Below are 27,453 nucleotides of genomic sequence, written 5' to 3'. Positions count from 1 at the left end.
GATAAATTACCAGTTTTCCCAGCTGAAGGTGATTAAAAGTAACAACTACCTAACTGAATGCAAATTGACAGAGATGATGCAGTTCCTGAAGAACTAACAGAGTAAAATAGGAGGTCAGGGTATTTGAAGCTAGAATTAATTGGAATCTCTGCTTCTGAAATCCTGGTACACAGTGTGGCCCAGCTGGGAGTCACCAGCCAAATACCAAATGGTCAAGAAGTGTTAGTCAAGACCCATCTAATATATGGGTATCTCTCTAGTAGTAGTACTGGACCCTGACTGCACATCACAGAATCACTGGGGGAGTTCTAAGAATACTTATTCCCAGGTCCACACAAGACCAGTTAAATCTGTCTATGGAGATGGGCACTCAGCATGGGTATTTTTTAAAGGCTTCCCAGTTATTTTAATTTGCAGTCAGGGTCAAGAACCACTCACTGTAGAAGAATAGTGCTTCTCAAACTTGTATGTGTCTGCAAATCTTGTTAAAATGAGGATCACATTAAAATGTAGATTCTCATTCAGTAGATATGGAGGGCAGCTTAGGATTTTGCTCTTCCCACATGTGCCCTAGAGAGGCTGATGCTTCCAGACTCCTCCCAGTTTAGATAACTATGTCTAAGCATCCTTGTCCAACGTGGTGTTCTCCCAAGCCACCTGCTGGGCTGAGAAGGGTGTTGGTTATGATGGTGACAGTTGCTGAATGTCTGCCTTCTACCTCCTCGTATGTCACAGCAGTGGGTGAAAATGAAGAGGACAGTGAGAAGGGAATAGGGAGTGATACGAAGAATCAAATATAAACTTGGAAAAGTGTGTGACATTCTCCAGGAGTACATAGATGCAGAGAGCTGGCCCTCTACACTGGGGAGACAAATGTTGTCAGGCCTGCAGGAAGGTCCTGCTGCCCTACAAGAAAGTGTTTGGCTCAAAAAGCTCTCAAGAAGTTCCAGACGGCCATCCTGCTTGACTTCTCATCATCTTATTCTCTGACCTTTGCTACCTTTTATGTGTCATGGGATGGAGGGCTGGACAAGCACTCAGTTATTGGGACCAGATACCCACTAGGAAAGAGTTAATTTCTACTTTTCATGTAGAGTTAGGTGGGACATTGATTTCAAACAATGATGGAAGCCAACAGGGAGAAGCAGTCTCTGGCAGATCACTGCAAACTTGACCCACCATGTCTAAGCATACAGGGATACTCCAGACAGATTATTTCCACCCTAATAGGGAGAAAGGGGCTGTCAAGGGATCTCAACATAGGCCCCCTTCTCTGCCACTTAAGTACTTAACTTTCTTTTTTGTTCATGATAAGACACAAGGATGCTGACACCAGGACACAAGGCCATCAGCAAGAAAAACCCAACCCACAAGATATAAACCCAAAAGATACATCAGGCACTGAAAGCGGCTAAGCCTCCATGCCAAACTGGAGAGCCTCTTATATGCAGGTGTAGCCAGAGAGGCAGTCAGCTTACCTGTAGTCCTTGAATCCTCTCCTTACATTCACATGAGGGATACATGCCAGGGGTCAAGCTATCCTTTGTCAGGGCCCAAGACAATAGATACTTTTCCTCCTAAGGATAGTTTATAAGCTGAAAAATCCCAATCTGGCCAAGTGACCTTGTGATGGTGCCTTGGGCAGAATTACATCAAAACCTTCCTTTAATACTATTTCAAGACCAAATTTTTTAAAGGAGATTTTATTGTTGAAAGCTGCTTAGAGGCCATCTAGTCTACCACCTTGGTTTTATCCATGAAAAAATTTGTTATAAGGTCTGTTTATTGCATGCTGTCCCTGATCAGTTCGTAACAAAAGAATATTACCATGAATTGATTCCACATGTATTTACAAAGCATGGTCCCACTGGGCAGCATTTAGTCAAGAACAAAAAAATATCTCCCTTTTGCCTTTCCTGTCCTAACTTCATCTTCCTAAACTCAACGAGAGTCCACTCAGGATTATTACCTCTCCCTCTTCCTCAGCCTCTTGTCCCACCAGGGTTTCTCCAGCCAGCCATCAACTACTCCTACTTCTGCACTGTGACTTGTGCTCATCAATGCTTAAATCTCATTCTTTCAACACCTTATATCCCCCCAAAATCTGCCTTCTTACCCTTTTCCAAGCCAAGACTCTAAAATTAGGCAGATGGTCTTCAAATTTTCAGTTCAAAGCTGAGCAGTAGCTTTTGTGACTGTAGAAACATAGGTGTAAATCTTTTTGAATAATATTTTTTCACTTATCCTGTGTTCCAACTATTGAAATAATAAGGTATATAATTACATATGCTGATGTTGATTAAAAGAATAGTTTCCCTTACTATGCCAGCAGAAAATGTTTGGATCCTGCACAAGAGGAACATTAAACGTTTGGCTTAAAATATCTTTGGTACTAACAGAGGATAAAGAAAGGACTACGATAAATCAGTGTAGGAGGAAGTCAAGATGGGATGACACTGGGTTCATCTCTCTTCATGAACACATCAATACTACAACTAATTACAGAGTGACTCTTGCTGAAATCGACCTGGGGACCAGCAAAATAGCTATTCTACAACCAAGACTGTAAGAAAGATCCACATGGAGTTGGATAGGAGGGGAGGAGAAGGGATCTAGTCAGGACCCACACCCCTAGTGGGAGAAACAAAAAAGGAGGGGGATTATCAGGGATCCTCCCTAGGGAGCAAGGGGTTCGAGCCATGTATTAGGCACCTCAGCCCTGAGGTCAGACACTGGGAAGATAAGCCCCCTTAGCTTGTCTGGAAACCAGTGGGGCTTACTGAGGGCTATAAGAAACTGAGACTCTGCTCTTGAAGAGCACATGCACAGATTTGCTTACTTCCAATCACAACATAGACTGAAAACTGCCTAGGGACCGCCCCAGTGTGCCATGCCCCTCAGCCTATACCAGGCTCCTGCTCCAGCCCCTCTTGCTCCAGCGCTGCTCTCCTTTAAGGCAGAGGCTGCTGTTGCCAACAAGGGTGTGCACACTAGGAGAGAATGGAGGGGGCTTGGACTCCAGCCCTGCCTCTGACTAGGAAGGAGGCAACCATTACCAGCTCACGAATCTCTGCCCACAGTCTGGAGGGAGAGTACCGCCGCTGGAGTGTACATCCCTGTGCACACTATGGAGGGCATGAGGCCAGATCAGAGGCATGGTCCCAACCCAACCTCTAACCAAAGGTGCACACTGGGGAAAAAGTAAAACCAGCACAGAAGTGCAGCCTCAAGCCCTCAAGCCCCAGCCATGTCCTAAACCAAGATGGAGACTGCCATCATATCTAGGAGAAACCCAGCTCTCTCGGAGCTCCTGCTCCAGCCCTCTGCCCTGACTCCATTCCCAGTAGAGCCACTGAGTATAGGAGAAGCCCCAGGCCATGCTCACTTCAAATCCAGCTGTCCCACCAAAGCCACTGGACTCACATAGACTGCACAGGGATGCTCCCACACAAGGACATGACATCAAGACCAGGATAGGCAACTGTTTCATCTGATTTCATACAGACAGAGAAAGTTAAACAAAATGGGAAGACAGAAGCATAAGTTTCTGATGAAAGAGACAAATAATTTACCTGATAAAGAGTTCAAAGCAATAGTAATGAATGCTATGTGAACTGGGGAAAAGAATAGATAAACATAGAATTTCAACAAAGAACTTGAAAATACAGAAAAGAACCAGTCAGAGCTGAAGAATACAATAAATGAAATGAAAAATACACTAAAGGGAATTACCAGCAGATTAGGTGATACAGAACAATGCATAAGCAATCTGGAAAACAGAATAATGGAAATCACCCAATCCAAACAACAAAAAGGAAAACAAATTTTAAAAAATTAGAACAGTCTAAGGAACCTCTGGGACAATACTGATAGTACTAACATTCACATTATAGGGATCCCAAAGCTACATCATACTGACACAAAAACAGACACATAGTTCAATGGAGCAGAATAGAGCCTAGAAAAAAACCCATGCACATAGAGTCAATTCATCTATGACAAAGGAGGAAAAAATATGCAATGGGGAAAAGACAGTCTATTCAATAAGTAGTCCTGGGGAAACTGGACAGCTAGATGTAAAAGAATGAAATTAGAGTATTTTCTCACACCATACAGAAAAATAAACTCAAGAGGGATTAAAGACTTAAATATAAGACCAGAAACCATAAAACTCCTAGAAGAAAACATATGCAGTACATTCTTTGACATAAATCTTAGCAATATTTTTCTGGATCTGTCTCCTCAGGCAAGGGAAACAAAAGTAAAAATAAACAAATGAGACTACATCAAATTAAACTTAAAAGCTTTGGCACAGTGAAGGAAACCATTAACAACATGAAAAGACAAACACAACATTATAAATCAATTATGCTTCAATTTAAAAAAATTGAAAAGACAACCTACTGAATAGAATATATTTGCAAATATTATATCTGATAAGGGGTTAATATCCAAAACATATTAAGAGTTCATAGAAATCAGTATCAAGAAAACAAACAACTCAATTTAAAAATGGACAGAAGACCTGAAAAGACATTTTGTCAAAGAAGAATTACAGGTGGCCAACAAGCACATGAAAAAATGCTCAATATCACTCACTAATCATCAGGGAAATTCAAATCAAAACTATACTGAGATATCACCTCACACCTATTAGAACAGCTATCATCAAAAAAGACAACAAATAATAAATGTTGATGAGGATGTGGAGAGAAGGAAACCCTAGTTCACATTGGTGGGAATGTAAATTGATTCCCCCCAAAATTAAAAATTGAACTACCAGCAATTTCACTCCTGGGTATATATCTGAAGAAAATTAAAACACTAATTTGAAAAGATATATGAATCCCAATATTTATAGTAGCATTATTTAAAACAGCGAAGATATGGAAGCAACCTAAGTTTCCACCAGCAGATGAATGGATAAAAAAGATGTGATACACACACACACTGCAATATTACTTAGTTATAAAAGAGAATTAAAATTTCCCATTTACAACAACAAGGGACAGACCTGGAGGGTATTATGCCTAGTAAAGTAAGCCAAAGAAAGAAAGACAAATACTGTATCTTTTCACTTATATGTGAACTCTAAAAAACAAACAAACAAACAAACAAAAAATAACAAAACAGGAAAAGACTCATAGATACAGAAAACAAATTAGTAGTTACCAGTGGGGAAAGGGGTGGAAGGAGGGGCTAAGATAGGGAAGGGGATTAAGGGGTACAGACTATTAGGTATAAAATAAGACACAAAGATACATAGCACAGAGAATATAACCAATATTTCATAATTTTAAGTGGAGTATAATCTATAGAAATACTGAATCACTATTTTGTATACTTGAAGCTAACATAACACTGTAAATCAAGTAGACTTCAATAAAACAAAAACTAAAATATACAGAAGGAATCAGGGTGGACCTAACTCCCTAACCACCAACTAGAAGGGATTTCACCTGGAAAGACTCCCTTCAATGAGGAAAAGAGTGATGATAACAAGCAACACTATTTCCCAATCAGAGTTTGAAATCCATTTTGTGGATTTTGTTCAGGTAAGATAATATATTCAATTATTAAGTCAACACTTCCCTTATCTCCAGCCATACACTATGGAAACATGGTCTGAGATAAATTCTGAAGACTCAAAGAAGCCTAGAGACTGTTCAGCCCCATGAGAATTCAGGACTAAGGACCTATCCCCACCTGCTAGAAACAAAAGAAAAATATGATTTCTGTAGTATTCACACCATATACATCTTAACAGAATTAAATGACTGTTGGAGCTCCACACACAACCCATTTGGGGACGGTGTTCTCCAGCAAATTGGTGGGCATGTGGGAATGTCTTAGTGCTCCATCTAGCTGCGCGGTGCTGGACATGGGAGACTACAATCCAGTGGAAGGAGCTACCTGCTCTCCTCTCCCAGAGGAACTTCCCACCACCACTTCTGCTCCTGCTTCTGCTGTTCTCTCTAAGCCATTGTGTTCTGTTATTTCTTAACTGGAAAAAGGAATCTCCAATCCTTGGCACCTGGGGTTGGATAATTGAGGTCTGGATTACAGTTAGACCTGAAGTGCTGGTGGGGCTGATAACAACATGGATAAACAAAGTTTTAGGTGGCCTCAGAATGACTACAAGGGGAGCAAATATGAGAAGTTTGTACTGACCAAGCTTCTTGAACAGAAGGAAATGACTGTGTTATCTGAAAACTGATTCATTAAAGGCCCTAAGTGTATACTTCAGAAAAGAGAAGATACTGCACTTGTACTCAGAGACCTAATGTAGAGAAGACCTAACTGGGGAAAAGAGAATTCACATCAAAAATTTAAAAAAATAAGTAGAAGCATACATGAAAAGAACATGAAGCACGTAAAGCTGGATGAATCAGCAAGGCTTCAGTGAAGTGACTGGACGTAGTATGGATTGATGAGGAGTAGAAGAAGAAAGGAAAGGACTGTGCTTAAAAATTTTGAGAGACATGAATACAAGGGTGGCCATGAGGGCTGTGTAGTTAGGAGCTGACTGTCAAAGTTCATGTGATGAAGGGGTCACAGTAGGATTTGAGATCATCAGCACCATCTGAGAAGGGGAGCCCAGCAAAATAAAATTAGAAGATATTTAAAGTTTACTATCAAGGATATAACTGATGGAGCAGGCAGGGTCCGAAGGGTAAAGCATGGAACTGGGAGCATGAGACTGCTGTGGTAATACCAAGCCAAGACTACAGGGCTCTAGCGTCCAGAATGGATGAGATGAGGCAGAGCTGAAATAGTTTCAAAGTAGGATTGACTATGCTTGGCAATAGACAGGAAGGATAGAGTTTTAATGAAGTTTTAGAAGTTTTAAAGCTTATGCAAAGATTTATGATCATTAAATATGGAGATACCAATTGTTGGCTAAATGGAAGTCATTCTAGAAATTTAATGCTATGATTTCAGTAGAATAAACCCCTCTAATAAGCTTATTAAAAACTAATCAATATGCCAGTATATAACTTTTCTAGCCAGGCTGATGAGCTGGTTTGGTGAGAGGTCACAGAATGGTTCCTAATTAGGTGAATACGCACTCTTCCACTCTCCTACTTTCTAATTTGATCTGCTTTCCTTAATTCCATCTGCAGAGTCTCAGAGTTTGTTGATGGACTGTGTTCAGCTTGCAAACAAACACATGGCCAAAAGCAACAGCCATCAGTGGCTCACATAAGATACTCAGATGCAAACAGCACTGTTGGTCAGCTGGTCAGCTGGCCAGCTGTGAGCCAAGCACCAAGTGGGGCAGCAGAGGTGTTCCTTCTTGCCCTTGTGGCAGTGCTGGTGGTTTTTCAGAACTCTTTAAAGTACATTTTCTTGCCTTGGGAAAAGTGTCCTCATCTTTCCACTGTTCTAAGTCAGGGTGAATGTCTGCCCACACAAGAATACCCATTAGGGAAGGCTGAGGTCTCTCTGTTCTTGTTTGTGCAGGTGACATGATGCAGCTGAGGAATAAGAGGAAGTGATTAGAAGCCATTTTCCAAGAACTGAGGACGAAGAAAACACAACAGTTTTTTTCATCTTTTCTTTTTTTTCTGGTGGGAGGGGGTAGAAGCAACATAGGAAGGTATAAAGGACAGGGAATGATATTTTAAATTTAATAAGAAGGTTATAAAGGTAGCTTAATTTGAGGACTCTTGGTTCTTTGAAGCTTTTACTGGACGTGCCCAAAACAACTCCTGCTGTCTCAGAATTTGTTACGTTTGTCTGACCTCTGTGGAGGATGGTCTGAGGTCAAATTCTGGCCAAAGAAACTCACAAAATGTGGTGTTAGAGAAAGTTTAGAGAGAAAAAGGAACTTAGGATCATCTAAATTCTTCACTTTACAGAGGAGAGTGCTGAGGACCTTGATGAGAAGTTACCTGCATGAGGCCAAAGAGTTAGTGTCAGAACCAAGACAACAGCTTTTGTCTCCCAGATCTTCTAACTCCCAGTCCTGTACCATTTTTGAAAAAATCCCAATTTTCCTAAAATCAAACACTTTCATAAGTTAGTTATTTTTCATGGATTTCTCATATATATTTTTTCCTCAGTCTAGATGGAAATGTAGGAAGATGGATGCTACTAAAGTTGTCTGTCTACCTAGTATAACAGCAAATTAGCTGGGGCAGTGAAAAAATAAATCCCAGAAAATATTGGGAAATCTGTTCTTCTTGTGAGCAAGCATTTGCGGAAAGTAAACAATGAACATAGTGACGCTGTCAAAGTCTCTTCCACTTTAATATAGATTACTTCATCAAATAAATGTTGCACATTTTACTTGGGGAGTGATCTGGATGGGAACTAATATGATTATGAGGACTGCTGAGACTGCTTTGGCACAAAGCACTGTGCTGAGTTAGTCTATGGTTTAACAAAGCTGATTGTCAGGTGATAATAACAAGTACATTCATAAACCCTGCTTTGATTTTCCTAGAAGATTCTTCTAGATTTTCATTTACAGACACATTGTGTAAAAAGCACAAATGACTAGTGGTAGGTAAAAATGTTCAGGTCCACGTCAACAGTCCCATGTGGGCTGGGGTGTGGGCACTGGAGTAAAATGTACTTGGGCTTCCCAACCTAACATTACACAGGAGAAATCTGGTTAAAACGGACATAAAGGTCAGTCCTTGGAAAGAAAGCAGAATATCCCAAAAGGGAAGGCAGTCTCAGGGAAGACTAAGACAGTCACCAAGAAACCTGCTCAATCCTCTACTCCTTTTCTATGATTATATAAATATGAACCTCAGGTCTTTTTGGATTGAGTTGGAATGCCACCTCTATTCCCACACCTGCTGCTTCTTGACTGCTCCAAGCACCTGGTCTCAGCAGGAGCCCAGAAGCAGCTGTCACAGTGGAAATTCCCCAAATGTGAAGCCCGCAGGGGATCACCCAAATTTTCCACACCCCAAAGATGACTCGGTTGCACACTTCTCAGAGATATAGTAAGCTCTTGGCTGGGATGAGCCTGCAGATTTCTATTTGTGGCTTCACTGTCCCTAGGACCAAATTAAACCTTGATTGCTGCATGACTGGCCACCGTGCAATATCTATTCCAACACCAGAAATACCTCAGAACCATTTCCCGCTGAATACACACACACATAAGCACACACTGCTTCCTTGGTGTTGCTGTAGCTTAAGAAAGGAGAAGCAACAAAACACTTGTAATGAACACTGACTAAACATTCATTAAAAAGGAGATGGTAATAGCTGCCTATCTAAGACTATGTGGTTAGAAAACAACAATACAAACCAAATGATGAAAAAACCAACAATAATATTTGTACTGTGTCATGTAATTTACAGTCATTCTGACCTCCATGACTTTATTTTATCCTCACAGAAGTGTTGTAAGTAAAAAATGTATATGTCCTAATTTTTCACATGGGCAAACAGTTTCTGATACTGGTGTGCTATTAACGTTTAAAATCCAACTCTCTGGAAAAAAGAAAAATTTAAGGCCCTGATTTATAGTGTTTGCCCATTGCCATGGTATAAACACTCCAACATGGTCTTTTTCACAATACCAACATATCACTGTCTGCAGAGTTAGGAAGAGAGACATACAACCACTGGATCCTCAAGAGTCTGTACAAGCTCACTCCAGCACACCACTGGGTTCAGAGGAAGGGAAATGACTGATTCAAGGTCACACAGATGGTTGATTCCCGAGACCATCTTCATTCCTCTTTATTAAAGACCTGGAAGGAACTGAGCATCCGAAAGCCTTTATTTAAAAAAGCAAAAATGTATGTATATCTTCAAGGCTAGACAAAAAAAGGGAGTAGGGGACCTTAACTTTGTGGAAACTCTCAGCCATACAGACAGGGGCAGGAACACCACCACTGCCTCATGGACTGGTCTATACCTGTGCTTATGTTCCAGACTTGCTATCTCACATGTGACGCCAATTTTGAATTTGAAGAGAAGACTTACCTTTTTTCCCTAAATAATACACAGCCCCATACTCCCTGCAAATGGGGCATACATTCTTAAGCTATTTTCAGCTCCTCTGCACCTACTCACTTGCAATACTTGTCATAACAGGAAGTCAGTTTCATATACTGTAATCCCCAAACATGTTGCGCCGGCATGTGGGGGGCACAAGGGGGATGAGGAAAGTATGGGGAGGCTGGGCCTCCCAGAAGGCCATCTGGGTAAGCACTGAACCTATCCTTAATCTGGGCATCCCCCCTCTGAGGGCACAAAGTGTCAGAAACCAGAATCCAAATATAGACACTGTTATCCTTTCTCATGCAGTCGGTGATTCCTTTTATTTTTTTTTAAATAAAACATTTGAGTAGGCAGCAGAGCCAGTAAGAACTGTTTATTTATAGCTGTGGATTTTCAATGCTGTATAAATTAGAAATCATTGCTGAATGAGGACTGCGCCCACTCACACACTCAGGGCCGCTATCTGAGTCCTTTCACGCAGTTTGACTGTACACAGTCTAAAATGGGAGAAAATGACATGCTCCGAGTCAAATGATGGAGTCACAGCTAAACTGCAAAGCAGAAAACCAGCAATTATTTTTCCTCAGCACAATATGGGGAGTACGACAGGTGCAATTATCCAATATTATTTAACGGCACCGGTTTGTGGTGTAGAAAGAAAATAAAGGTTTCTGTGTCTTGAAGAGAAAAAAAAAAGAGAAAGAACCTGCCTCCCGGCTCCTGTTTCTGTGGATTAAACTGTGTTATGTAAATTGAAACTGGCCTGGATTCCAAAAACAGAAGGAAGAACCACCTGGCTTCCTTGCCCTTGCTCCCCGGAAGCTTGCCACTTGCATCACCAGGGACTTCTGAGAAAGACCCCTCACCTTGGGGACCCTGAATATGCTCCTCAGAGGCAGTGGCTCCAGGTAAGACTGAGGGAAAGGCCGTGTTTCCTGAGCTCCTGTTCCTTAGAGGGAAACCTCTCCTGCATTGGCTCCCTCTCTCTCAGCTGAATTAAAATGAGGTGAAAGAGAGGGTGGCCCACAAGGAATAACTTCATTCCCTTGATCAGGTCTCCCCTCTTTTGGCCTCTATAACATTTTTATTCCTACTCCCAAGCCCTTCCTTTACTGGTCATCCTACCTGGAAAGACCTCTCTTCTTCCAGCTACTATCAAATAAGTTGTCTTCCATGGCTTCAGACCCAACTTGAGTGCCACTTCCCAGTTCTCCTAAAAAGTTTTCTCTTACTTCCAGGTCATTGGGCTCTTCCCTTCTGTAAACTCCCATAGCAGGCCACATCAGCCCCAAACAGCATTCTATCACTTTCTTCTTCACCTCTCCTCCTTGGCTTTTATTTCCACAACAGAATGGAATGCTGAAAAGAACATAAGCTTCTGAACTAGACCAGATCTGAATTTAAATCCTGACTCCACCACTCACTATATTTATATAGAACGTGGGGAGAACAGTTTATTTTCCTGAGTCTTGGTTCCTTAAAGTCATAAGATAATACCTACTATGATTAAATAAGGTTACTTAAAGTGATAAACGCAAGTGCTTGGCATCCAAGATTTCCCATTCCACCTTGCTTGACTGCAAACTCCTTGAGAGCAGGGTCCACGTCTAGTTGTCTGTATCCAAGTAAAGCCTAAGTACCATTGGAAAGTACTGAAAGTACATACAGATTGACTTGAGGATTACTTATAAATTCTTACTCTTATAGGCGTCATCTCCAAATAGCTTCCTCCTTTCCCAGAAGCTGAGATTCCCAACATGAGACTCATTATCATTTACGATACTATCTCCATTTTAAATCCCAGACTACTATTAACAATGACAATCAAATTATAGTTTCACGTGATCTGGCAGTAGAAAGCTTATTGGTACAATGAGACACAGGACAAATAATTTTTGATAAAGAAAAAAAGGAGATGAGGGATGGCCTGAAAAAGACTGCATGCAGGTGACACTCCAGATAGGACTATAGGAATGACCTCGATTACCCCAAGGAGAACCCATGGGGTACTGGGGTCCAAGTTAGGGAGACTGATCTTTAAAACAGAGTGGGGGCGGGGAGGGGCACCAAAACCAAATCTTGTTTAGATCTGAATTTATTTTCCTTTAGGTGCCTGCTTACCCCTTCCTTACAGATGATATCTGCTGTCACTGAGGTCTGGTCTAGTATGACTCTCATTTCATCATAACCAAGGTTTCAGCCACTTCCATGGTATATGAGTAGAAGAAAGGGCCTCTACTGCCACCCAAAATATCTTGCCAATGTACCAAAATATAAAATTCTTCACTAGGAATAAAAAAGCCTTTCATTTTACATGGAGAGACAAATTTAACATGTAAATACTTATGAAAGAGGTGACCTATGGTCTTGTACTCATTCATGTTCAATCATCAATGAAGGATATTTGATGATTTAAAAGCAAGTTTTAACATGAGAGGAGGCATGCTTGGTAGACTAAAAATAGGGATATTGTGAGAAAAAGAATGGTACAGAAAGGATCAGCTACAGACTCAGAGGACAAACTTTGCCTAGTTCACAATGTTTTACCATATGTGCTGCCAAAAAGCGAACTGGGTATGTGTGTTTGACTCTCACCCCTCCCTGAGAGAACTAATCTATGGTTAGAGTACCCCCAAATAGAGTAGACAGTGATCCTGGCCATTGATGGGTCAGCAAAATTCTGTATGCCTTTGAAGGAGTGGAAAGAGGAGGCACAGCTGTGACATACCACATTTTATGATTTCAGTCTTGACTGGCTGGCACTAGAGGAATTCAGACTTGCTTTATGGCTGGGGAGAGAAGTTAGTGTTGGGTTGTCACCACTCTTAAGAAGAGAGGAGACAGCAAAGAGAAAAATGGATTCCATTGGCTCCTGAAGAAACTTCAGGCAGGGTGGAACTTCCCCAAAATTCCTTCTTACCCAAACATCTCATCAACCAGTCCCAAAGACCCTGAAGTGTTAACTAGAGACTGAAACTTATTAAGAACACACTGTGTTCTTTCTTGAGGGCAAGGAGTCTATCTTATTCATCACTGTATCCCACACACAAAGAACAGTGCATAATATAAAGTTAATTTTAAATACACATTTGACGCCCAGACAGATTTAAGTAACAGCCTCACTCTCTCATGATAGCATCAAAATTCAAACCCAGATCTATCCAACCCAAAAGCATCAATAGTTTCTACTCATTCAGTGGCTTTTAATATTTCCTGACTGATGCTTTCAGAAATATATTTTACATCATAGCTCAGTAGAAATACACACACAACATATGCACACACACTGTTAATACGTGTGATAGACCATTTTATTTTCTATCCTGTTATTTGCTATTCTATTATTTGAAAGATATCATGATAATTAAATTGATTTCTTAATCCAACAATAAGATTCCAACCAATAAGTTGAACAACACTGCACTCCAATGTATTGTAGGATTCATTCATTCATTGAACAAGTAATTGTAAAGTGCCTACTATGGTTTGGACCTGGCCATATGCACACCATGGCCTGAGAACAGGGACACGGTTGCCATTGCCCTGGCCATTTGTATTAGAGTTTAGGGCTTGCTTCCTTTTACCCTGCAGCACCTTTGGGAATGTAGAACTAAGCCTTGTTTTTCCAGCTCACTCTGTTAGCAGCTGCTCTACTAGACTCAGCTCCTCTGAGATGCTGACAGGAAGAAGAGAAAAAAACGCTTCCACTACAAGAGCTTACAAAACCTTCCGCTGAGGCTTAAGTGTGGCCTGAGCCAATATATTTGGTTACACTTTAGGGATTTGTTTTCACTCAACACCTAATTTTATTAAGATTCAAATTATGAAGTTAGATGATGTAGAGTTAGGAAAACAAATACTATATGACTTTTACTTTGCCAGGAATCTGGTACACGATTCTGAAAACTCTCAATCTGGGTGTGTTTTATTCCATTTGAAAATTTTTCTAACTAAATTCTAAAAGCACTCATGTTGACATTTTATGTAATGCATTAACTCAACTTTGCCAATTTTTCAAGTCACGGGGTTAAATAAAATTCTTGTAACTGTAAAATAGATTGCATTGGCACTGCCTATATTTTCTTCTACTAGATTTCCTGCCATCGTGAACTTTCAGTGTCCTCATATCACCAAACTAAGAGAAAGAGGCCAAGAGATGCCTGCAACCAATTCAGTCATAGCCTTCCTGCTCAGCAATGTGGATTTCTGGGTAAACCTCACATCAAGGAAAATAAAAGACCTTTTGCAAAATATCCTTCCAACTTACAGACGAACCTCTCTTGGGCCTGTCTGGGAGCCATCTTAGACCCTGGGCGTGGAACACAGGGATTACTTGTGTGACTGTATCAACAATGATAAAGGGAGACTCTGCTGTACATTCTAGTGGGTTTAATGAAAACGTCACGTGCACATGAATCTTGGTTCATAGATGCTTATGAGAGAGATTGAAAGCACAAATTCAGGGGAGGGTGTCCAAGGATGATAGCCAGGAAAGCTCTAAGCTATTTGTGTGTGCTTGTGTTTATGTGCATGTTACAAGGGGTCGTGCTTGTGTGGTTGAGATCAAAGGACAAGCAGTCCTTTCTTCCTGGTTGGTAGGTTGAGGTACCAAGAGCAGGCAACACTTTGATTTTGACCTGCTGCCTTACTACCTCTCACCTTGCCCACTTCTGCACTCAGCACCTGCCATTTCACTTCATCTTTCACACAGTCACCTTTGAAAGGCCCTCAAAGTGCCAGGAACCCTGGGTCCTAGCACACAATATTATCAGACTAGGCTTTTTATCTAGGAAATAGAGCTGACCCCTGAACAATGCAGGGGTAGGGATGTCAACCCTCCACACAGTGCAAAATCTGTATCAATCAACCCTCCATATACAAGGTTCCTCTGTATTCATGGTTCTACATGCACAGATTCAAACCACAGCAGAATATGTGGTACTGTAGCAGTTACTATTGAAAAAAAAATCTGTGTAAAAGTCGACCCATGCAGTTCCAACTAGTATTATTCAAGGGCTAACTGTAGTCCAAAGAGCAGCTAGAGTGTATACAGCAGAGCTATTCAGTACTGCCTGCATACCTGGAGTCACCTGGGGAGCTTAGATCCCTCCTCCAGAGATTCTGAATTGTTCTAGGCTATGGATTAGGTACTGGGAATTTCAAAAACACTTCTAGGTCATTCAAATGTGTAGCTAAAGTTGGAAACACTGATATATGGGAATTCGGCTTGAAAATCACTTGGAAATGACAGCAGCTGAGGTCTGATTGAATGTATAAGTTTAGGTTGTTTTAAACATCACCTGGGAGAGCCACCTCCCTCTATCTTAGCTGCCTTCTGGAGCCCTGCCATCCGAGCACTTGGCAGCTGGTGGCATGATTGATGGTCTACTCCCTTCAGATGCAGTATCGGAGGTGACTTTGAGGCAGCGTATGGAGCTGGGCTCTGAGAATGGTTTGCAGTCCTCTCCAGAGCTTTCTGGTTGGGCTTTCTCACATCTACCTTCAGATCTCAGTGCAGCTCCCCAGCGGTGAAAGAGCCTGGACTACCAGAGCTCAGCGGAGGCTCCTGTGGGAATTCTGCCAGCAGACATCCTTTGGATTTGAAATGCAGCACTGTCTCTCCTGGATCTCCAGCCTCTAGCCCACTCTGCAGATTGAGGCTTGCCAACCTCCACAACAGTGTAAGCCAATTCCTTAAAACCTCTCTCTCTCCCCTTCCCTCCTCCTTTCTCTACACACACGCGCACACACACACACACACACACACACCACACCCTACTGGTTTTGTTTCTCTGAAGAATCCTGGCTAATACACTCCTCTACCTCTCCTTTTCCCTGGCCTCGCTTTCCCCCTCCCTGGCCTTGCCTTCCCCCTGTCTGCACTGTACCCCAACCCAGGCCCTTGCTCCATGCCCACCCCTCACTCACTCACCCTTCTCCAGATCACTTGCCTGCAATCCCTGTGACTCACAGGTCTATAATAAGCCCTCAGCTTCTGTTTTGCCAAACTCTCTCTCTCCTCTTCATTCAAGAGTCTCCCAAAATCCCACATCATCCAGTCAAGGAAACAACCGTCTGTCCTCCCTCATGAGTCCATTCAGTGGAACAGATTTCAGAAAAAAAGTCTAATGTATGAGTGTTGCTTTGAAAATTAACATCTGAGTCTGTTCCACATGTGACTGTAAGGGGACTTGGTGTTTCACAATTCTCTGCTTTAGAGGCTGGGCTGCAAGGGGGTGGGCCTGTACTGCACAGATTAGTATTTGGTACATGTGCTTATGATGCTCACAAGGCCATGATCTTGGGGTGTGGCTTCCTGATTGAGGTACTAAAGGCCACCGCCCTCCACGGCTACAGATTTTACAACCAACCTCACCCTACCATCCTGTTCATATGACACTGCTTACCAGGTAAACTGGGTAAGAATGTATGAAGGGGTCAGGGCAAATCCATAAGCTTATGTCCTCTTGCCTTCCTCCTGGGGGCAAAGCCCATTCTCATACAAGTTCAATGCAAATGATCAATATATCCAATCACTGCTCTGGGGGCTCCTCAACCCTGCCTATGTTTAGCTGCAGACCATCCCACAGTCAGAGGCCAGTAGTATCTGGAATAAGGAGAGTAGCCATGGCCAAACCATGGCAGTTACTACAGAAGACCGGCAAGGGTCTCATCACTGCCCTCTACACTGTGGTTGACTGAGGGCTGGGGGGCACTCTGCCTTCTCCCACTGCACATGGGGAGGGGCCTTGTGATGTTGCTGCAGCCACCATTACACGACACTCTAAGTAGACATTTCAGGGGCTATAAAACATATTGTCTTATAGCTCCACCAATGAGCTACAGTTCCAAAGACCCCTGAATGGCTTGGGGAAAGGAATCTTTAGGTAGTCAAAGGATAAAGATAACCCAAAATATAAGCTCATATTATGGGTGCTACTGCAATGTCAGAAAGAAGATGACCTTCAATAGGCAGGCTAAATTCAGTTAGTCCACAGCATTTATTATCTTGGGTGACTCATTCAACCTTTCAGATCTGGGTTTCCTCCTATACAAATTAGGGGAGCAATACTTGTGCTAGAGTTCCTGTAGGGATGGACTACAATAATGGACCTAGAACACAGGCCAGTGGGTGGTACTCAATAAACCTTCATTTTCATCTCTGCTCTCTTAACTCAAAGACTCTGTTAATCCAATGAGGGATATATTTACAGGTTAACACTTGTGATCTTGGTGGATTTAGTGTTAAATCACAGAGCACAAAGCAGCCAGTCGAGCTAACAGGGGTAAAAAGATTTTAATGGGAGGGACACTAGCCTATTGTCTGCATAATTTCACAAAATGAACAAAAGGATCCAAATCATTCCCTGATTTCAGGTACAAATAGGAGAGCATTACATATAACCTAACAGAATAAAAATGGGAAAAGGCAATGAAAAATTGTAAATGCCACAGACTTCAGCAATCCCAGTTTTTAGAATCCTCTAAGTCTTCATTAAGCACTAAAATTTCAGCAAACATCACCACTTCAGGTAGTAACTCCCTCCTTCTTTCCACCGAACCAACATATGGGAATGCAGCCTAAGCAGTGCCTGCATTATTTATAGGGATTAGAGATAAATTCACTTTTTAACTAACGAAAGACAAAGAGGCCCTCCCTGACATTTGGAAATCGAGTATTTAAAGTACATTTTAAAATTCCAATTCTCTTATCTTGCAATATGATGATTTGGCAGGATATCCTTACAATGATAGTATAAAGTTAACGGAGTAGGAAAGGATATATATATTCTCTTTTGCTCTTCAACTGTGCCTTTTTCTATCTCATGAACAGTTCTAGGTATACAATTAAATGGAATGATGAGAGCCCCCTGGTGGCTGAATAAACCCTTCCCTTTTCTTAGAGATATTAAAACAAATTATCTTAGGTTCTGAAAGTCCTATGCATTGTTCTGATTAACAACTTGCTGCACGAACTTCATCTTTTCTCCATCTGTGCTCCCTCACCCTCAGGTAAAAAGATGATGAGATATTTTATTTTCAGTATCTTTGATGCTCACACTCTGCAAATATCTGGGCAAATATTTAATACCCCTTCTGAAAAGATAAAAATAAATTTTCAGAAATTACTTTCAGACATTTATCTAACAAATATCTACTGGGCATCTATAACAAGTCAGACACCATACTATGTACTGTAAGAGACACAGGGAAATTTAAAATATAATCTCTAATTGCAAGAACCTTATGAAACAATACAGAAAAGAATAGCCTTGAGATTTTTAAAATGTGGTATCTCTATAAGACTTAATTATCTTATCAAATACATACATTTTCTTCTAAGAGATATACTCTTAGGTTCTCTATCTTTTATCTACTTGTGTGCCTATAGCAGGAATCTGAGCATCATTCTGGACACTTCTTCTCCCATTCACCACTCCAATTACTTACCGTGTCCTGCCAATTTTACTTCTCTTAGCTTAGGGCACCATCATTTCAGGTTGTTATAATACGCTTTTTAAAAATATTTTCATTATTTTTGAGTGGTTAATGCATGCACATATTATAAAATTCAAAAAGTATAAGAAGAATGCATAAAAAGTAAGTCTCTCTCATACCATTAATTCCCTAACCACCCAGTTCCCCTCAACAAAAGCAACTATAATTCCTATCTCTTGCATATGCTTCTAGAGATACTATACTCATGCACAAGCACATACATGTATCTTTTTCTCACAAATGATGACATGCTGTTCTGCACCTTGGTTTCACATCTTTCAGCTCACATTGGAGAAAATCCTAAATGTATGTATGTATGTATGTAAAGAGGGCTACCTCATTATTTTTTAAGTGATTCATAGAATTCTATTATATGTATATTACCATAATTTACGTAATCAGTTCCCTATTGATGGAGATTCAGATGGTTTCCAATCTTTTGTTATTGTAAGCTAATGCTGCAATAAAGATCTCCATACAGACATCATCTTGCATGTGTGCATGTATTTAGGATAAACTCCTAGAAGTGGAATTGTTGGATTAAAGGAAATGTGTGGGTTTTTTTTTTTTTTACTATTAATAGTTATTGTCAAATGACTCTTCATAGAGGTTTTACCAATGTCTATACTCACTGATAAGATATGAAGCCCTGTTTCTCCAAATCCTCAACAACACAGTGGGTTATACAATATTATGGATAGAAATCCTATCTCAATGTAGTTTTAATTTACATTATTCTTATTCTGAGTGAAGTTGAGCATCTTTTTATGTCTAAGATGTATTTTAGTATGTATAATTTATATGTACTTCTATGAACAGACTTTTATATCTTCTTTCTATTTTTCTGTTTTGAGGGCCTCTTTTTCCTTGTTAAACTGTAGGCACTTGTAGCAGGTAGCCTCCAAGACAGGCCCAGGTGACCCCCACCTCTGGTATTCACACCTTTGTGTAGTCCCCTCCCATGTTGTTCCAGGGTTGGTCTGAGTGAAATAATATTATATGGCAGAAGTGATGGTGTGTCATGTTCAAGATTAGCTTGTAAAAGTCACTGTACGTCTCTCTTGGTGGCTCTCTATTTTGGGTTCCTTACTCTGAAGGAAACCAGCTGCCATCTCAGCCAGCAGCTGAAGAAGAAGGCCAGTATTGAGGAATCGAGGCATCCAGCAAGTGGCCAGTGATGAACTGAGGTTTCCCGCCAAGAGTCACAAGAATGACCTTAGAAGTGGGTCCTGTAGCCCTAGTTGAGCTTTTAGATGAGACTGTAGCCCCAGCCAACAGCTCTACTGCAGTCTCATGAGAGACTCTGAGCCAGAGCCACCCAGTTAACCTGCTCCCGGATTCCTGACCCTCAAGAACTGAGAGATAATAACTGTTTGATGTTCTAAGCTATTAAGTTCTGAAGTGATTTATTGCACATCAATCAATAATAATGTAGAGCTCTAAGTATATTTTAAAAATCAGTCCTTTCTTTCTTTTGAGCTTTTTATATGAGTTTCAAATATTTCTCCCCATTTGTTGAATGCCTACTGGCTTTCTTTGTGATTTCTTTTTTATTTTTCTTTCTTGCCATGCAGAATTTTAAAAATTCACTATGTAAACATATGTAAATGTAGTGAAACTTACCAATTTAGGGGAATACTTTTATTTTTATACTTAGAAATGGTGAAATAGAGACTATTTAAAAATGTTCCAAATTTCATTTTCCTCCTTTTCCAGTAATAAAGGGCTGGGCCATTTGCACCAACCCTCCTGCCAAAATCAACTAAAAATTGATAAAATAATTTTCAAATCTCCTTTAAACCATCAAAGGAATGACAAGATAATGAGGAATTACCAGATGAATTTCTAAGAAACTCCAAGAACCCAGAAAGGCAAGAAAAGCAACCAAAGACTTTTGCTTTGAGGACATATGCTGGGGGACTTATGCTACTATTTTGAAGACCTCATAGAGGAAGAGAGACAGAAGGCAAAGCCTAGGGTCCACCCAGGTTGACACGTTACTATTAGACACCACCACTTATGTTAACCTAGACTCCCAAAGGAAGAACCCACAGGATAAAGGTAAGCCAGAAGTAAAATTACCTACCCTTCACTCCCTACCTTCAAAAAAAAAAAAAGGAAAAAAGAAACAAAAAACCAGTCCAAAGATAGAGATGTCTTAATAGAGCAAAGAAGGGAAACACACACACACACACACACACACACACACACACAATCTGTCCTTAAGTAGTTCCATCCAGAGATAAGCACCCCCCTGAGACTTTATAGCACAAATTGAAAACCCAGAAGTCATTCAGAAAACTTCAAGCCATGACTTTAATTTGAACTGGTTACAGAGAGGTAGGGCCCCTAAATGTCTGGAGAGGCAAATGCAAAACTTAGAAAGGCTCCTTCACCCAAGTCACAGGAATCACTAAAACTACGTCCCAGGAAACGTAAGAAGTGAGAAGTCAATGGCAACCAAGCCACAAGGAAAAAAGTTATGATGAGAAAGAAACAGCAGCCAAAGAAAAATACAGAACTATATAAACAGACCCTGAAAGACTTCAGGCAGGTCCTGGAATAACTGGAAGCAAATTATAAATTATCTATGTTCAAAAAAATAAAGACTTAAAATCTGCAGTTAATAGGAATTTGAAAAAAATGACCTAGTGTGTTTGAAAAGGAACCAAGTAGAACATATAGAAATGAGAAATACAAAAACATAAATTAAAAACTCCACTGATGGGTTTGAGAGCATAATCGACAAAGCTTGAGAGAAACAGACTACAGATCAAAAAAATTATCCTAACTTTAAAACAGAAAGACAAAAACAGAAAACATAAGGCGTTAGTTAAGGGAAATGGAAGATTAAAGGAGGTCCACCATATATAGAATCCAGAGAAAATTATATAAAAAACCCACTACCAGAACTAATTAATGAATTTATCAATATTAGAAGACATAAGGTCAACGTGCAAAAATCAATTATCTTGCTATTTAATAATAGCAAAATATGGAAAATAAAACGTTCAAAAATACTATTTACAGTGGTATAAAAACATAAAACATTTACTTTTTAAAAATTAAGGTAGAATTTATATACAGTGAAGCGCACTCATCTTAAATGTTCAGTCTGATGAGTTCTAACGAATGAGTACACCTGAATATGCACATCTCCCGCCCCCAATCAGGATACGAAACATTTTTATCACTGCAGACAGCTCCCTCCTGCCCCTTTCAGGTCAATCCGTGTTCCACCTCCAACCCCAGGCAATCACTTTTCCAACTCCTTTCATCATAGATTAGTGTTGTCTATTACAGAATTTCATATTATATTAGATAGGATGTGTTCTTTTGTGTCTGGCTTCTTTCCCTCAGCATGCACATGATGTTTTTGAGGTTATCCATGTTTTTGCATCCATGTTTCAGCCTTTTTATTGCTTTTGCTATGTATGGATATACCATAATCTGTTTTCCCATTCTCCTACTATACACATTTGGTCAACATCAGTTTGAGTTATAAATAAAGTTGCTATGAACTGTCTTATACAAGTACTTTTGTAAATATATGTTCTGTTTTCTCTTAGGAAAATATTTAGAAGTGGAACTATAAGGTTAAAATGTACTCACCACACCACATTGGCATTATCCACATAAATGGCTGCCTTCTTGAACTGCAAGCTCTTTGAAAATAGGACCAGGTTTGGTTCATTGGCTTATCTCTAATGTCTTGCATTGTAAAGGGCACACAGAAGGCATTAATCATATAGTTGCTGAGTCAATATATTGAGGAAAAAATATTTAAAAATGCAAAATATATAAGCAGACAATATATTTTCAATCCAGCTTGTCTTGGTTATACCATGGTACTGTTTGAAGGATAGGACACCTTATTAAAAAGTTCTTTTGACAATTTTGTGAAATAGATCCCATGAAAAAGGCCCAAGGAATTTTCAACTTGCAGTGATAACTGTTTTGAAATAGCTAATATTTACTGAACTCTAATAACACTAAACAATTTACAATAATCATCACATTCATTCCTTGTACTCCAAAAAGTAGGTTTAAAGGACTAAGGCTTACAGAAATTAAGTAACTTTCTTAATGTCACACAGCTAAAAACTGGTGAATCTGCAATTAATATGAAGGAGGAATTTTGACTTATTATTTTAATAAATATTACTTTTGAAAACAGTTTTAGTCCAAATTTTTCTACACAAAAAATGGAATGATGATAATAAAACTGCATCACCTATGTACTACAGGGATCCAATGAGACTATTTATTTAATAGGAATTCATTCTCTAAACAGAAAAGCATGATAAACAGTAAGATCTTATCTTCATTGTCATCATCATTATCATCATCATTAGTCCATTTACTAACTGTGTGTCCTTAGGTATATTACTGTTAAGTTGTAAAAAGGGGATAATAATCCCTACCATCTTACTGCGACAATTAGAAGACATAACTGGCATAATCGCTCAATACAGAGCTGCTGCTGCTGCTGCTGCCCTTCTTGGCTTGTTCACATCATGGTTATTGTTCATATTTTCATTCCTGGCCAACTCATCACTCCCTAGTAGGTAGAAGGGCTCCTAATCAGGCTCCATTATTCTCCCTCTCTCAGCCATACCAAAGCCTTGATCAAAGTAACCAATCAGAATATCCATTAGAGAAGTGCCTGTTATCAATCACATCAGGTTCCAGTAATAACCCAAGTATTTGTAAACATCAGTGTCCTTGTTCTCTCATGACCTTTTGTTAAACTAATATGAATAAAATGAACCCTGAGTGTAAATCAGTGATCAATTTTTCTAAACATAAAGCACCCCACTTACAGACCCATCCGTTTTTATATAAACCAAGGAATAAAATTTAAACTTTGTTTACCTATTTGTTATCTTTTGAACCTTGAAATACTGACATTATATTATCCTTAATTGGAAGCATCACTTTCATAGAAAATGTAAATGCTACAAGATCTCCCTAAATCACAGGCCATGTTCATAAATGTAAACTAAAGGGACAGAGGCATAGCTCTTCTGACCTCATATTAACCAAAGGGTTTGATTGCCAGGTTGATTCTGCTGCATCAGCTGGTACACAACCATTATTCCCAGCCAAGCCTATGCCTGTGAAATAAAACAGCCACATAGATGCCATGGGACTCCAAACACTGCCAAGTCCCTTGGCCACCCTTTGCCTTCTCCCATGCCTTCTCCCATTAGTGTCGAGTCAGTATAAGGAATCTCAGAGTAACAGGTTCCTCCAGGATAGATATGGCCAGCCGATAGCCAGGCCTGGGGCAGCCTCCAGACTGATCCTCTCTAGCTGCCGCCCACCCAGTCTGGGTCTGATGCCAGTGAGGTCAGAGGGCAGGCTTTCTGTCCCTGCTCTGCTTCTCCACAGCTGCTACTTTTACCACCAGTGCACTCTGTGCCCCACCACCAACACCAACTGTCACTTGGCTGCTGGCTTTCTGGTGCGCTCACCATTTCTGTCCCAGGAGTTACAGGTAAACTGCTACCTGAGGTACCTATATTTATTCACTTTTACAGCTTTCTCTATTGAGGTCATGTTGGCAGCTTTTTCTCTATTAAGAAACTTAAATAAAGTCATCTGGTTGTTATATGGGGGAAGATATTCAGCAAAGCACCACACAGCAGCATAACTCCTCTTCTCCCTACCAAGTTCTCTGTGCTCTAAAGAGAACTCTTGTTCTCCGACTGCCTCCAGCCCCAAGTAGGCCTTCTACTTCACAGAGTTCTCTTGCCATGGGTTGGTGGCAAAAACCTCACTTCCCCTTGCTGGAGACTAGATGCAAATGCTATGAGTGGAGAAGGTCATGATTATAGTCTTTTCCCTTAAAATGCAGGGGCTTTTCTGTATAAAGGGTTTCCAGAGCCCCAGTGGCCATATGCAAACTAACTCAATGGTCCTGGGTTTAGACAGTCAAAACAAATAGATGAGGCATAAAGTGCCCTTAAACTTTTTATAGCCTCAAAACCACAACATGTAAATCTAAGAGCAAGCACTGAGTGTGTTTAGCTGCCCAAACTCCTAACGCCCTGAGGTGGCTCTGATAAACGCAGTGGTTTCTTTAAACCGTGTTTTTCAATCATATATTTTCAAAGATGATGCTTGCCACTGCATTTATCCCTATTCTGCACCTTGTAGTAGCAGGGATATAAGAAGTCTGTGAAGATACGTACAGACTTGTGGTTCACTGCAAATGAAGATGTGAATCCTAGATATGAATCTCAACAAACTGGAATACATGTTCCTAAGACTCAAGCCCATTCAGAAGAACAGTCAAGAAAGTATCTTCCTTGGAGATCCTCCAAGTAGCAGGCACATGTATTCTAAATGGGTTAAGGCAGGCAGAGATTGCTCTGTTTGACCTCTGAGTTTGACTAAAGGCATGTCCTTAAACCTAAATAATCTTCAAACTCCCAGGAAATGGTCCCTCTTATGAGTCCCTAAATGTGATGACTCAATTTTTCTGCTAATAGTCTCATTTTCACACACTTACATATTACTTCTATTTAATTTTTTTTTAGAGTAAAGGTACATTGATTTATTGGAATAGCAGCATACAGAATGACACCAAGAAATCGTAACAGCTCAGAGAGAGCCTAAAGTCATATATGTATGTCTGAAGGAAAATGAAAGCAGAGAAACAATGTAAATGGTAGCTATGTTTATACTATTTGTCACAGTTTACAAAGTAATTTTACATATATGGTCTATAATAATCCAAATTCTTGGTGGCAAATAACAGAAGCTATTTCTGGCTAATTGCAGTGAAAATAAAGCTCCACACAGAAACTACTAGAGCTGATAAAAGAATATGGCAAAGTAGCAGGATACAAGATTAACATACAGAAATCAGTTCCATTTCTTTACACTAACAATGAAATAGCAGGAAAAGAAAGTAAAGAAATAATTCCTTTTAAAATTGCATCCAAAACAATAAAATACTTAGGAATAAATTTGACCTAGGAGGTGAAAGACATATACATGGAGAACTACAAAACACTGATTAAGGAAAGTAAAGATGATTTAAAGAAATGGAAAGATATCTCATGCTCTTGGATTGGAAGAATCTATAATGTTAAAATGGCCATACTGCCCAAGGCATTCTAGAGATTTAATGTGATCCCTATCAAATTACCCATGACATTTTTCACAGAACTAGAACAAATACATAGGATCACAAAAGACCCAGAATTGCCAAAGCAATATTGAAGAAAAAGAACAAAGCTCGAAGAATAACCCTCCCAGACCTCAGACAATACTACAGAGCTATAGTAATCAGAACAGCATGGTATTGGCCTAAAAACAGACATATAGGTCAATGGAACAAAACAGAGAGCCCAGAAATAAACCCAGAGACCTATGGTCAATTAATCTTTCACCAAGGAGGCAAGAATAATATACAATGGGGAAAAGACAGTCTTTTCAGCAAGTGATGCTGGGAAAACTGGATAGCAGCAGTAAATCAATGAATTTAGAACACTCCCTCACATGATACATAAAAATAAACTCAAAATGGCTTAAAGACTTAAATATAAGACAAGACATGATAAACCTCTTAGATGAAAACAGGCAAAACTTCTCTGACATAAATGTTCACAATGTTCTCCTAGGGCAGTCTACCCAAGCAATAGAAATAAAAGCAAAAGTAAACAAATGGGACCTAATTAAACTTATAAGCTTTTGCACAGCAAAAGAAATCATAAGCAAAACAAAAAGACAGCCTATAGAATGGGAGAAAACATTTGCAAATGATGTGACTGACAAAGGTTTAATTTCCAGAATATATAAAGAGCTCATACAACTTAATAACAAAAACACAAACAACCCAATCAAAAAATGGGCAGAAGAATTGAATAAGCAATTCTCCAATGAAGATATATAAATGGCCAACAGGCACATAGAAAATGCTCAATATCACTAATTATCAGAGAAATGCAAATCAAAACTACTTAGCCACTCTATATAGAAATAGATATCAAAAATTTCTTCTGTATAGCACAGGGAACTATATTCAATATCTTGTAATAACCTTTAATGAAAAAGAATATGAAAACAAATATATGTATGTATATGCATGACTAGGATATTGTGTTGTACACCAGAAACTGACACATTGTAACTGCCTGTACTTCAATTAAAAAAAAAAGTATTGGAAGAATAATGGATAGTTCACAGATAGTTTACATAAACACCAAAGTATGGAGAACAGTCAGGAACTTAAGGGACTTTGTGGCACTACCAAATTCATGCCATAGTCATTGCTGGTCTGAAAGCTGCCCCAGACTCTGGCACCATGGCTGCCATCCTCTGGGGTTGATCTCTAATGGCGCCTGAGTATTTGTGTCCTTCCCTCCAGATGCAGAGGTGCAGGTGGACACATCTAATTGGCCAAGCCTGTGGCCTAGCTGTTACGGGGGTAATAAAAGAAAATATCCATTTCCTTTACCCCTCACCTCTTGATGTTCAGTACTGAGTAACTGTATTAGTTCTTTTGCTGCATAATAAATTACCACAGATTTAGCAGTGTTAAATTACACAAATTGACTATCTCACAGTTTCTGTGGGCCAGGAATTCTGGCATAGCTTCAGCTGTGCTTTCTGTTCACAGTCTCATCGGGCTGTAATCAAGATGTCAGCTAAGCTGCATTCTTATCTGGAGGCTCAACTGGGGTGGAACTGTTTCCAAGCTCCCTCAGGTGGTAGCAAAATTCATTCATTTGTGGCTGTATGTCTAAGGTCCCTGATTTCTTTTCAGCGTCAGCTGGGGACCATTCTCAGCTCTTACAGGCCACACTTAAATCTTTGCCACATCCACAGGTCCATCCCTCATGGGCAGTTCACAGCAAGGCTGTTTGCTTCTTTAGGGCCATCAGGGTGTCTCTGGCTTCATATCTCCCAGTAAGGCCCCAGTTTCTCTTTTAAGGGTTCACTTGATTAGGTCAAGCCCACCCAGGATAA

At 40.1% G+C, this 27,453-nt stretch overlaps 1 protein-coding gene across 2 annotated transcripts in view; it reads left to right on the top strand.

Moving 5' to 3' along the window:
* The window catches only part of ADTRP (androgen dependent TFPI regulating protein), a 64,412-nt gene extending 56,173 nt beyond the window's left edge, over positions 1-8,239 (top strand). For both annotated transcript variants that reach the window (XM_045509601.2, XM_045509599.2), the window contains one exon: positions 7,465-8,239. In XM_045509601.2, coding sequence (XP_045365557.1) covers positions 7,465-7,499 — 35 coding nt within the window. In that variant the 3' untranslated portion in view covers positions 7,500-8,239. The remainder of the gene's footprint in view (positions 1-7,464) is intronic.
* Positions 8,240-27,453: the final 19,214 nt, after the last annotated feature.

Source organism: Camelus bactrianus, chromosome 20 (genome assembly GCF_048773025.1).
Source record: "Camelus bactrianus isolate YW-2024 breed Bactrian camel chromosome 20, ASM4877302v1, whole genome shotgun sequence".
Lineage (NCBI taxonomy): Eukaryota > Metazoa > Chordata > Mammalia > Artiodactyla > Camelidae > Camelus > Camelus bactrianus.
Note: the sequence above shows the minus strand (reverse complement) of the source record. Positions and strands in the feature narration are given on the sequence as shown.